Source organism: Sinohyriopsis cumingii, chromosome 9, assembly GCF_028554795.1.
Source record: "Sinohyriopsis cumingii isolate HCF-2022 chromosome 9, ASM2855479v2, whole genome shotgun sequence".
Lineage (NCBI taxonomy): Eukaryota > Metazoa > Mollusca > Bivalvia > Unionida > Unionidae > Sinohyriopsis > Sinohyriopsis cumingii.
Genome location: NC_142969.1, coordinates 17,324,201 through 17,338,603, shown reverse-complemented (window position 1 = coordinate 17,338,603; position 14,403 = coordinate 17,324,201). Strand labels below are relative to the sequence as shown.

The window sequence follows — 14,403 nt, the reverse complement described above, 5'->3', positions numbered from 1 at the left end:
CGTGGAAAAGAAACACGAACATAATATATAGATGTTGTAAATATATCTTGCGAGCTTGAAATCCAAATTGTACAAACAATGTGGGGGGATCTAATATGTGTACAAAGACTTATTTGTGGTCAGATTTGTAAGACGTTGGAAGAACTAATTTGAAAGATATTCCAACATAGGTAGAACAGATTGATGGTAAATAAGCCATTGTATATGTAGAGTTACTAAACTCTTAGAACCGGAGAATAGAAGATTTGGAAAGGATAAAAATTGAAAGATTTCATGATATAGTTAACTAGAGATTTGTTTCCATTACTGCCTGAGTCAAACCTTTAATATTCATAACATATGGTAAACAAACAAACTTGAATCCTCCAAACGAATTCATCAAAATGAGATAGCCCTTCTAAATAAAGATGGAGTTAATCGGGAAGTTAATCTGTATCTGGATACTTGCAATAGGTACTATTCCAACTGCAACAATTGCAGAAGGATTTGAATGACGAAGAGTTTCAAACGTTCGTTGATGACTTAAAGCGACGGTCGAATGATATAATAACTTATTTTACAATGCAGATTTAAAAAGTCAATTCAAATATACTGCACTTAAAAGTTAAGATCTTCGGGAGTGATATCCTACAATCGTTCCAAACAAACTTGAACGAGAAGCTTAAAGATTCATGATATCACTTTTAAATAACTCTTAAAGATTAATCAGATAAAACATTCAAGATACCAACAATGAATCTGACAAGAAAAGGTAATGTTGGTTTAGTACACGATATTGTATATGAATTTAATGAGAAGGAAATATATAAACGATCTTCAAAATGGAAGGAGAGCTTTGAAAAAAAAGAGAAACACGATGCTGTCAGAGTTTGAATGATGAGATTGTACGCGAGTTTCATCAAATGTAGACTTCGATGCTTGAATTGATAACGTATGATGTGATGGGTTTGGAGTTATGATAGTTATACAGGACAGAGATGTTATGCCCTTCAGCAGGTTAATAGCATATATATTTAAATTAATATTGAAGTTACTTAAGATTTTGTCAGGGTTAACAACTTTTAATTTTGCAAAGAATATATGAATACATTTACGTATATAATTATCTCCTGTACCCGTTTTGGTCATGTATTATTGGGTTACAGGTCACATGTCCAGTGTTACACTTGCATTTAACGTTGCATTATGAGTCTGAGTTTCTTTGTTGCTATATTATTGTAATGGAAAGGGTGTTTGATAGCTATATCTATATGGGATGTATCGATGTCAGCTCGTTTTGGTGCATTAAATGTGTTGAGATAAAGATGCAGCTTACTAAAGTATGTATTGTTTCAGGAACATCCTGGATGTATGGGAATGACAATGGCATGCCTGATTCCACAGGAGTTGTGCTTAATGTTAGAGAAGATGGCATGGTTTTGGTATGTTCAACGATCCTATTTTGCAGGTTCATTCTTGATCATGTATCTGCACCCAAAAATTATTTATAAGCAAAGGACCGTTCATTTGTTTAGTGTAAGCATAATTAAGCGCAGAAGAGAAATAAATAATCTGCAAGGAATGTTAAACCAATCTAAATGCATTACTATTGGTGTCGTTAATCGAAATCATTTGTCTTTGGTTTGATATTCTCCCAGCATGGATGAAGAATGAAAAATTTTTGATATACATTTCTCAAAGGGTACTAAGTACTTTCTTATATAGTAAGTTTGATGACAAGTAAAACTATTTCATTCCAGGTCCGTTGGCCAAATAAATATAAATGTTACTACAGATATGGCGCAGAGGGACAATTTGATCTAGAAATATGGTATGTGTTGACATTTTTTACAAATGTACATTTTAGGTCACTTGTTTCCCCAGTTAACACAAAATACTTATTTTATAGTATTAGCGACGTAAGTTTCGTGTAGAGAAAAATATACCACAAAAGTGTCTTACTCTGAGCTAACAGTATTAGGAACACACAAAAAAGTGTAAAGCACATAAAAACAGGTCACTCTTGCTCAATGACTTGAGATGATTTTGATATTTTCTATAAATAAAACACCATTCCCGCTTTAAACTTCATGTCATATACAGTTTTTGTTGTGATACTTATGTTGTTCACAAACTTGACATAACGTTAACTGAAAATATTTTGAAATGAACCTTTTACACAAAATAGTGACAATTTTCTTTCGACTTATGATTCAATTATTATAGATTAAATAATGGTGACAACTGTGAACACAGTCATCTCAAACATATTGGATATTAATATACATCTGGTATATATCATTGCGCAAATGCATTTGTTTTATTTGTAACTCAGCTCAGAATCCCTTTGCGAAAGAAATATGTGGCACATATCACGTGCATGCTTTGAGACATATCAAATAATGTTTCGTCTTATATCTGGGATTAGTGACTTTAGATTTTTCTGAGAATATAGTGGAAATGCGGGTGGTTTTGCAGTTATCTTTTTTGACAATTGTACCATTAGGTTTTCCGTCGCCACTATCTTTATCTTTATGTCTTTCCCTCTGTCTCTGTCTGTCTGTCTGTCTTTATGTATATATATCTCCCTCTCTAGCGTTGTTTTGAACTGAACTTTTGGTTTATGTAAGAAACCAAGTATGGAAGTCCAGGAACTAATGTGATGACTAAAACAATATTCGTTTCTATTTAGAACCTAAATGTGTTGATTATTCAGTTTCCAAAACACATGCTTTCAAAGAGCACTATGTATATATGAGAGGGTTAAGCACAAATGAGGTTTATAACCCCACATGACAGTAGATGGAGATATATATTACTTGAAAGATATACATCGTTAAATTTATTCGCCGGTCCATAATTCACTTTAGTGTTATGGAAGAAAAGGTATTGAAGATAAAGCTATGAAATTATCCAAAATAAATTATGAGAAGGAATGCAATGCGAATCTAATACACTGAATTCAGGTACACATGTCACCATGCTGAAAGAAAACATTAATTATTTAGTGACCGCTTATTTACTTCATACGGATTTATTTGAAATAAATGAGACGAGAAAAATACTGTTGCTTTGTTTTGTACTATTATATTGACCTGCCAAATATCAACACGGGTACACACTGTGTTGTGTGCAATCAACTGCATCAGGGATTTATAGGCAGACTTAAACTCCGGATAGTTAGTCTCCTTACAGTAATGCCTAAAACTTGGTTTGCAGATTTCAGGTTGTGGGACAGTGTCTTTGCAATGGTCAGTTGATGTAGGTAATTTGTAAATATTTTACAAAATATATACAGGAATAAAGGCAAAACACATTTATACATCACTAGTATATCATAAACGAGATATAAGGATTATTCTTTCCAACGCTGACGTCGACACTGGTAGTTCGGATTTTATACATATAGTGGTAAATCTGAAATCCGTATAAACGTATATTTTAAAGAATGCTTGTATAAACATTGGTTATGCGTGCAATATGAAAAAGTGGTGAAATAAAAAAGTGTTTAATTTTAACAATTGAAGAAAATATTCTTTAGCATGTCCATAATTCTTTGTAACTTGCACATAGAAATCGCTCACACTTCCTAACTATAAATGCGTAAAGAATTGCTACATGTCAAACATAGAGCACGAATGGGCGAAAAATTAAAGTTGCTGGTAGTTTCATATTATACGTTTCTCCATAATACTTTCTTTGTCTGTTTGACTTTCATCATTGTTGGTTGTAAAGTTAGATGTTAAATATATGCATGGATAGTTTGAGGTGTACCTCAAACACTTCTGCACGGTAAGTGGAATAGTATTCCTGGAATTAAGATATCGCTTCCCCTTATTGATTGTTTTTGTCTGCTTACAAATTTGGATTACGTTAAAGGAGATGTCAAGAAACAACCATGTTAGAATTATAATTCAATATTTTTGTATGTTTACTGGAAATACATAGATACTTTCATAGATACTTATATACATAAATAGATCGATTGATGCATACACAAATACATAATGATACAAACCGATAGATGGGTAGTATAGTTCACATAATATGAACAGACATTCGTTGAATTTGATAAATGTGCACTCATATAACAAACGGTTGTATTTGCTTTCAGTTAATGATTTTAGTCACCAATGTATTTCTTATTGGTGATATATGGATTTTAATGTTCATTATGTCTACATGAAAATGTCATCTGCTATATTTTATTACCACTCCATGATATAGTTACGTCTTTAAAATTTGCATCTATAATAAAAATTCATCAATTCTCCATGAAACATAATTTTCCTAACATATATAATCTATCATGCAAACGTCTCTTGAATTTTCTTTTATCTTGAGGATTTATGCATTGTCTGTACGGGGATATACGTATTGTGTAAGCAATGATCTATTTTCTCCTTGTAATTGTTATTTTCTAAATAGCAGATTCATGCGAATCTTCCTCTTCAAAATTCTATTATTGTATTGTTTTTCGCCCAGGAGGACAATCTTAAGGACATTTTGCTCATACGAATTCATTCTATGTCTTGCAGTTTAACTAAATCTTGTGCACACCCGGCTGCAGGTAGATTGGAATGTATGAATGGTTATTAACAGAACGGAACAGAAACTATGTTAGCAGTAAACTGGAACATTTTAAAACTACAGATCGGAGGATGAGAAAATATGATTTCATAGAAGGCTAGAAAATATATTCATCGGGTATTGAAAATAATAAAATTATTATGGAGCAACAATATATCTAATCAAACTTACAGAAAATGGAATGACCAAAGAATAAATTATTATATTATTCTAATTAAACAGGTTATCCATTAATTCCAGAAAATATTATAAGTTTACTTACAATGTTTAGCATAAGGTTTTCAAATTTGAAAATATGTTTAAGATTATTTTGTTTTGCCATATAAAATTGTTACATTATTCTAGTTTTGGCCATGAATAATACTATTGTGGTAAATATTTGCTTTCATTTACCAATACATTGGCTAAGAAGAAAATAATAATATTCATTTATGACAGCTATTTTTATTACATCTTCTACATTGCGACTGAATCCTTGTTAATTATTCGTCACTGCTCTAAACGTAGCTAATCCAATTATATAAATGATGGGTAATGCATTATAAAGGATCCTGGATGTATTTCTTTGCTAGATTAGAAAGGACAGTGTGTAGTGTTGACATACAAAATAGAAATAATTATCTGATATGGTTATGTTTATACTCATCTTTAAATCTGTTAAGTTATGTCTAAAGTGTATTATCCATGCATGCGGATGATGACGATGTTTCTAAGCGAAATGTAATTTATACCATTTAGTGGACAGTTGAGAGGGGATCCCTATACTTTAACAAAATCTTTATTGAAGAACTTTCAGGCAGTTAAAGAGGTTATAAATGAATTCCATAATCATTGTCAAATATGCTTCTTTTCATTGTTGTTGTCTGTAGTATCTGTTTGCAAAGTAATATACTTATTCTAATTTCAGAGCTGCCAGCCTATTTCAAGTTAGGGAGCATATTTGTTAGAATTTGTTTGACAAAGTTTCTGCCTTGGATATAGCAATATTTGAGCTGTTAGCATTTAATGAATGATGGTACCATTTTGAAGTTTTACAATTACAGCTATATATTTACGTATACAGACATTAATCCATTCTTAATAGTGCGAATATTGTTGTTGTTGTTGTTGTAGAGCTTAACACCATTTTTCAGCACACGATATGCTATACATTACGGCCAGTATTAATGGTGGAGGAAGAACCCGTGAAAACCCCGGAAAGAACCACTTACCCACGAGAAGCTACTGGCAAGCTTTCTCACATACCCACATTAGCTGAATCTGAGACTCGAACCCACGCAGACAGAAGTGAGATGGCAGTGATCCGTAAAGGAGAGCGCTTTACACCCCTCGGCCACTCGAAACCCCTGTGCGAATATTGAATTACTGATCATAATTATTTGCAGTATTTAACCGATCATTAATCTATACATCATTTTACTCACATTATTGTCATACACATATAGCAACTAAACAACACAATCACAACAGCACATATTTTGCTAGTTGTTGAATAAACATTCACTGTATATCAGCTGGTGAAGGATTATGTTCCATATGGTCTTCCTTTAAGTGTGAAGAGTGGCTCTTCTGAATTGATCGAAGCTGACAAATTATATCAATATAGATATAAAGCAGTTTAACCGAAAGAACATGCTGATGGGTTTCAAATACTTCTAAGTGGTGTTTAGTACAAAAGAACTGATTTTCATGCTAAGACATCCGATACCAAATTAAGTATCAAGCATATGTTCATGTTAATATTTCATTAGTTTTAAAATTAAAGGAGAAAACTTAAATAAACTGTGTAAATAAATTTTTGTCAAATGCATTATTATTCTCTTTCATCGTTATCACTCGTATATGATCATCTCACCGTTGGGAACATAGGTTTTCAGTGCTGTTAAACTGTGCACCTTGTTATCCCTAAACTACAGCCATACTTTAGTTACACATTAATCCAAGATTAAATCAGTTGCAAAATGAATATAGTGTCCTCAAACATCAAAACATCCAAAATGGCACATACAACAGTCATTTTCAGAATATATTTATCTCTCCTTCTAAAAGTATATTCACAAATCCTCTGATGTGTTCATCGAAATACCCTATTGATGTATTGTTTATCCGGAAAGAAAATGTTTCTAATTTTGCTTCCGAAAGTGGCATTTTAAAAGTCTTGTTATTGCTACTCTTTATGAACTGATATTGAGATATTCCGAAACTACGTCTTACAATTACGCATATGAACAATTTTGACGATTTAGTGGCAATTGCAGCATGTCATCTAGGAACCGAAGAAAGAACGCAAGCTTGTGCCCATGCCTTTCTTATGAATGCATACATTTGTTGTAGCAATGGTATGCACATTAGACCAAATAAACTTCAATCTAGATTTGTAGTTTTCTTTTTCCTTGAGGAGATTGCAGAAAAAATATACAAGTAATACTATTGGAATATTGTCCTGTTTCAAAATGCATCGCATATTTCCCTGACTGGAAGCTCTAGCAATCATATTAGAGCATGTTTCTTTCATTTTCCTAATAAGTAATTATTCATTTTTGCTTTCAAACATAGAACGCCCATCACAGCTTTTCAGCTTAAGCATGACTTATAAACATACATGATTTGCTTGTAAAACGTAACAGCATTTTCCACGCATTCTTGTGAGATATGCAAATTTTGGGCCGAAGACGTTGGGTCACAGGATGGGACATTCAAGAAGAATACGTGAAAGAGCATATTGACAGATGAAGATGTCATGATACCACTTTTGTTAAGGATTAATTTTAAAGGGATACCACATTCCAGAAGGCACATCAGCCATGACGTGATCCATGAACACCCTCTCACAGACAGGTCGGATTCCACTGCACCACCTCGACATGACAAACATTTCTTTATTTAACCAATAGGCCCGGTACGCAAGAGTTTGCCGGGTATCGATTATCGGCTATATTTGACCGAGGTCGAGATCAAATCAGACCAACTCCGACATTGTGTCGACCATCGAAAATAGGGTCCAGTTGATTTGATTAAATATACCTATACCCATCCCAGCATAAAAATCTCCAAACAAAGTATTTTCTTTCATTTTGTAACATGCTTGGTAACCAATCTCAGCTGTCATGAGTCAAAACCCACAATGTGCTTATTTGTTATTCTTTTGTATGTGTGTTTCTTTTCCACAAATTAAAAGAGACATATATAACTACTGGTGGTTTATGTAGGAATGTAAATAAAACACAGAACTTAGACGGTAAGCATCCGGTATTATCGATTGGACTACGGTAAGAACTCTGTTACTATTTTCTGTTATTCATGTTGCGAGACAGTACATTTGAGCATGAAATTCAAAGACACTTATCTTGTGTCAAGTGATGTATTTCATCTTGTATGTGAGTAACTCAACTATGCTCACGCACTGTACAGATACATACCTGCATATAGATAAATGATCAGGAAGACCACTATATTGTCAGACAGTTTTGTTCACACAATATGAAAGTATGTTTTCCAAATTAGATAAATCACTACAGTATCATAGCAAACAAGTGTAGTCGCTTTAATTTAAAAAGTTAAAACGCTGTTCTCCAGGTTTTTATATTTGTTCATTATTACATGTTGTTTTTATGAGTAATGCTGCTACCTAAAAATGTTGCTGTTATGTTGTCTTAACACCATTTCGTTCTCTTGTAATTAAGAAACATTCTGTCAGGAGAAATAAATTAATGAATTATTCCTAATTTTAGGATGATGTTTAAGTCATAGCAATTTTCCAATTTTGTTTCTACAGTTTTGATGTGACTGTGTTCTTTTGCTTTATGCAATGTTTTATATTGGGCTATATGTGCTTTTCACACAAAGGTATTGTTTCTTGTTTGTGTTGACAAAGCAGTTTTATACGAATTTTTTTATCAATTCACCAGTATTATATAGTTTATTTTGGCTGAAGGGAAACAATGGTAAGCTCAAGCCTACAGCTCTCTCTATCATTCCCGCTCATGTGAACTCATGAGATAATAAATAATGCATTTGTATTTGACGTTGTACACATTCGGTTCCACGAGTTAGATGTGGATTAATTTATTTTCAACATAACGTAATGGACATTTATTTAGCATTAATCTGCAAACGTAACTTCATGACGCAAACATGTGATACTAAGTAACATAATTCAATACAATCCACATATAATTAAACGTACATATTATGTTATGGCCAAATTTTAATTGATTTTACTTGTCTTAAAATGAAATTGCACACTTTATCACTTCAGCAGCATTAGGTAATTTCTGATAGTATTTGATGTGCAATGTATATAAATATAACGAGCCTTTTCAATAACAAGGTTATTTGATAATGCTCTAAATAAAATGTTTGTATTTTTAAAACGAGCTTCTTTTGTTGCATATGCAAATGATAAATACAAGGAATAGTACTTTAACTTAATTGATGAACTCACAGAGGATATCTACTATGAACTCTACTATTTCTTGTTTCGCTGATAGAAGGAAATTTGCTCCATATGTACAAAAGATCCTATATAGATTTAAGTAGGAATGCCCATTTTACCTTTATATGAGTTACCGTTATAAAAATCTCTTTCTAACATTGTGGAAGTTTAATCAAAAGTTCAAGCTGTCTCTATTTAATAACATTTGAGTACAGAATTTGGACAGTATGTTGTATGATTTCCCACAATGAGCATACTTCCGGTTTACATTAAGGGCATCTCAATTAGGAAAATTTCACAACACTAACTATCGTCTACAACATTTGTTATCCATGTGTTCATCTTATTCTGGGTAGATACCCTATATCTTTGATCCTTATTTCAGAAAATCCCTATTTAACAGTTTTCGTTAGATGCAGAGAGTATACATTTTTTAACCGATATAAGGAGTTACAATCATCTGAAGATTTGGTTACATTTGGGTTTGTAACCATGATGCATTTTTGAATAAATGTATGTACTTAAATGAATCTGAGTCTATATGATCCATTAAGTAACCACTGCGGTATAATGATATTGCGTCCGTGTGTCTCATTTAAAAATTGATAATTACTCTCTTTACAATACGCTTTAGCTGTTCATCTCATTTCATGGCCTTTGTACCGAGATATTGAAATGATACGTTGTAGGTTATTTGCAATGTATTAGAAGACAAAAATAGAAAAACCAACCAATCAATTTCGGTTGTGGAGGTCGAAAGTACTGTTGCAACGGCCATTTCAGAAGTCAGTATGTCCTACCCGATTGAGTCTTTGCCGTTAATTGAAACTATCATTAAAACTGCTTTGTCTACAGGAAATGATTTCAAGAAGACATTAACGATATAAATATATACATTGTTTGACAGCAGTTATAGCAACATCTTAAACATAAAAAACAATCTTAAGATATTTAGGCTAATGGTACAAGAAAGGTCTTACTGCATCGTTCTAAATTTGGAGAAGGTATATGTTTAGATTGACCATAAGATATATATGAAGAAGCCGAATAAATGCAGCGATACAGTTTTACCACAGTTCATTTGAATTTGTCTGTAATAATTTAATAATTGGTCCATATTTTTTAATAATCGTTGGTATAAAGACATATTATTGGTACATCAAATTATGATCCGTCCATGTCGCACATGTAAACATTATTGGATCTGTGTGCTGTCAGTTATATTACTATCAATGGTGAATTTGCACTCATTAATCATTACGGATGTATTAAAATAATAATCCCTGTTTTCTAAATGAATTTAACATGGTACACAATTTCATCGCAATCCTTTCTTTTTTTCCGTTTCCCCTTCCCTTCTGATGTATAAGAAAAAAGACAAAGTACATACAAAATCTCGAATGAGAGAAAAAGAATTATGGCTGGATGAAAACATTGAAACTGAACGTGCACCAAACAACCTACAATAATATGGTTCATTGCAACGGTATGTGCACACTTCCGTTGTGATCTATCCACAGGGTTTATATTAATCAATGATATAAAGTTGCAATAGCCGGTTGACACTTTAAGGTAATGGTCTTAGTTACACGACACATATAATGTAATGTATCTAAAACTTTGTTTTTGTTGATGTATTAGTTTCTTAAACATATTATAAGGTTCTACAAATCGATTATTAATAATTAAAAATGAAAATATCCAAAGAGAATGATAGAAAATTCTAAGTCAAACCGACCAAAGGAAGAGAGACAGAGAAAGCGAGAGAGACAGATATAGAGTGAGAATGTTATGGTAGGTAGTAATGTTACTTAAAAAATAATTACCTAGATCAACTGTAAATACATGAAATATTTTTGTTACTTCTTGTTGGCTTGTCATTTTGCTTAGATTCTATCCCACACTAATTTCCATGCACCTGTACATGAATGGCTGAATGTTCAGTATTCAAGAATTTAACTATGTTTTTGTGTTGCTCTACTTTCTTCATTAAAACTATATGTCGTGTAAATATAATAAGCGTGAATTATACTGATTTAATCAACGTGAATGAAAACAAACAATTTATCAATATGCAAAGGTGATTGTGAATAGGCACAAAAAGACAGAACTACATTTTGTGTAGGATACACTCAGCAGGGATGTGAGTTCATTATTTCGGTCAATACAAAGTTGTTCTTAGTCGGTCCTAACTCTGTTCAAAAGTCAAATATGTGTATTAGTATGTTATAAAAATAAAATTGTCGTATAATATGTACGATGTATCAAATATATATATAAATGGTTGTACAAATATTTCATGAAAAGGATACTCGGCAAGCCTCTTTTATGTTTAATTAAATATGTATACGTCTCGACACATATCACTGATCATTGATTATATATATATATATATATATATATATATATATATATATATATATATATATATATATATATATATATATATATATATATATATAATTTTCACACTAATAGATACTGTAAGTTTTATTTAGTTTATATCATTTTAAGTATTACACGTACTGAGGGGATTGATTCATTTACTGAACATAATCACTTGTTTGAATTATAGGGCTTTAAAACAGATAATTTGTTATGTATATCTCTATTTTTGTTTTATTATTCATGACAATAAATAGTATTGAATGTCATTAAGTTTCCGGGTACTGATTATATTTCAAGATATTAAGAGTGTAGATTGCGTACGCTCTATAAATTGATGCTTATGTAGGTGGTAATGATCTTTAATACAGATTTTACTACTTGTAATAGTAGTAGTAGAAATAATAATAATAATAATAATAATAATAATAATACCAGTTTACAAGCGTGGAGTTGTTTCACACTAAATAGGCAGGTCATTTGGATGGTTGGATAATTAATTTGATGGGATAGGTCAGGTGAGGTTGTCTAAGGTGTGTAATATTTGCAAAGTGTTATTCAAATTATTTATTTTATAGAAATATCATGTGCAAACAACCTATATTTTTGATAGACATTAACTGGGTGTTATAAAGAATTTAGACAAGAACATTTTTGAATATATTTTTGTGATCCATCAAAAGCATGTTGTAACATCACTACTTTACTTTCCATTACAGTCAAATTAACACCTTTAGCATTGCATCTGTTTGCATTGATTGTCCCTGTAGAAATAGATCGTTGCAGTATATGGTCTAGTAATTAATATCCATACCGATTATGTGCATGTTGTTAACAAATAATTTATTTTGTGTTTTCCAGTACGTCATGCTATACTCAAAGTAAGCGTGACATGTCAGCAATTGAAAGATGTGATCCAACTTTGGACTCGTCAAACACAAAACCAGTACCAACAGGAAAAGGCCGGGACAAGAATAAATTCCCAATGAAGAAAGGGGTAAATACATTTACGAAGACACGTATATTTCTGATATAATTCTTAGTCTTATGTTATAAATAAAGACATGCTATATCAGGAATGACTATTACTGTTATGTACGTGATATAATCAAGTGTTTCATCATATGTTGTTTTTCATTTATTGCTGTTAGATTCTTTTGATTTTCCATAGGATGGCTCTATTGTTTAGGCACTGATATGCATATCAGTTACTGTATTTGATAAAGACATGTATGATCAACTTCGAACATTTATAATTTTTGTTGCCATAAGAAAATGCATTATAACAGCCTAATATATAAATAGATCCAAGGATGCAACTATGCAGATTTATCCAATTGCTTTGGTAAGTTTTATCTAATAATTGACAGTATACACTAACCACTGTTTATTCCATCTAAACTGTATGGAATGATGCTTTCCCATAACGGGCCTCTCCCATCCCTCAACCGCATCGAACATGTCAATGTTAAATTAATAATGGAATTTATTATTTTACTTTTTCAGAGACACGAAGCTTCATCTAGAATTTCCATCCACGAGCTTCCTGAATCAAACATTGTCCAGGGAATTTCAGATTTACGTGTTCATGGAATGAGTACGCAGTACACCATTAATCATCTCTCTCTCTCTCTCTCTCTCTCTCTCTCTCTCTCTCTCTCTCTCTCTCGCTCTCTCTCTATTGTTTACATCACCCGTCCTGTCTCTATCCCCACTGCATCTTTTCCTAAATGTTTGATCTTTAACATACATAATCAGATGAAAATATATGATCGTTGCCTCATTTAAAATGGATATTTGGGTTGCATGCTAGAATTCATTTTTAATTTTTAATTTTCTTCACTCTCTTGCTTGGCCCTTTCACCTCTATCGCCTGGATACTGATGCAGCATAATTGTGATTTAGACTGGGTCATCAGAGGCTAATAATCAAAACCATATGTTCTGATCTTTTAAGGCAGCTTTCTCTAGTCTTCTGAAGGAGAACTCTTTGTCAACATGTCAACAGCCATGCTTTAGTGCCTCATACAGCAAGTTACAAGACTTAGAGGCATGTCATGTCATTGTACACTGCTTTGTCAGATGGGCTGATACACGTCTGCTGTAATTTGTTCTGCGTACTATTTGGACTTAGACCACATTGCAATCCTTCGAAAGGTTGCTTTTCTGGAGGAGAATCATTCTTCAGAGGCCCCACTGTTTCAGAGATCTACATTAATCATTCTTTATTGAAGGTTTTTATGAGATCTTCACTTTTGTCGTCAAACTATACTTTCTACTAATTTCACCTTCGACTTTTAGCGCACCAGAATGATTGCATTTTCTCATTGTGTTCTATAGTTTCGTCTCAACACATGGCCCAAACATCTGCTCCATTACAATACGAACACTCCTAACGTAATGAAAATCCTTCCCCTACAAAAACATAGGTTAAAACTTACATTTTATGAAATCTCTAAGATTTAAAACTTAAAATAATCGTTCATGACATTGTTTCTTTCTATTAATTTACACAGATGAAATACAATCCAGTTTCACAATAAATCCAACCACTGTGACCACGGAAGAGATATATAACAGGACACCCGAAGTCACTAGCACAACAAGTGATATGCCGAAAACAACCATTACCTCTAACGTGCCCACATTTAGTGCCACCAGAGACATGCCTGCCACTAGCACAGCAACAGACCCACCAGTGACCAATAGCACTGTGGCCATTAACAGCACTGCAACGCCATCGGCAACAGCGATACCTGTAGAATTAAGAGGTTTTTACCTTTAGCAGTCTCAGATGTATATTTCATTCTCATTAAGGGATTGTGTGTGATTTACAGAACCAACCTTAATATGTTAGGAAAATTCAACCCTCAACAGTAGGTGAAATGTAAATGGGCCATAAAATCATTAAACTCTGTCACATCTCGCACTTTAGATGGAGAAAGAAGAGATGTTTATTACAAAAACAAACACATACATGAAAGGACTATTAATATCGAAGCTAACACATAAAAA

The 14,403-nt window shown here is 32.6% G+C and overlaps 1 protein-coding gene across 2 annotated transcripts in view; it reads left to right on the top strand.

The window, feature by feature from the left end:
- Window positions 1–14,403, top strand: part of LOC149791323 (uncharacterized) — a 233,481-nt gene that overhangs the window by 94,846 nt on the left and 124,232 nt on the right. For both annotated transcript variants that reach the window (XM_089969171.1, XM_089969172.1), the window contains exons 19-23: window positions 1,336–1,421; window positions 1,740–1,810; window positions 12,251–12,386; window positions 12,896–12,986; window positions 13,905–14,159. In XM_089969171.1, the coding sequence (XP_089825297.1) occupies window positions 1,336–1,421; window positions 1,740–1,810; window positions 12,251–12,386; window positions 12,896–12,986; window positions 13,905–14,159 (639 nt within the window). The remainder of the gene's footprint in view (window positions 1–1,335; window positions 1,422–1,739; window positions 1,811–12,250; window positions 12,387–12,895; window positions 12,987–13,904; window positions 14,160–14,403) is intronic.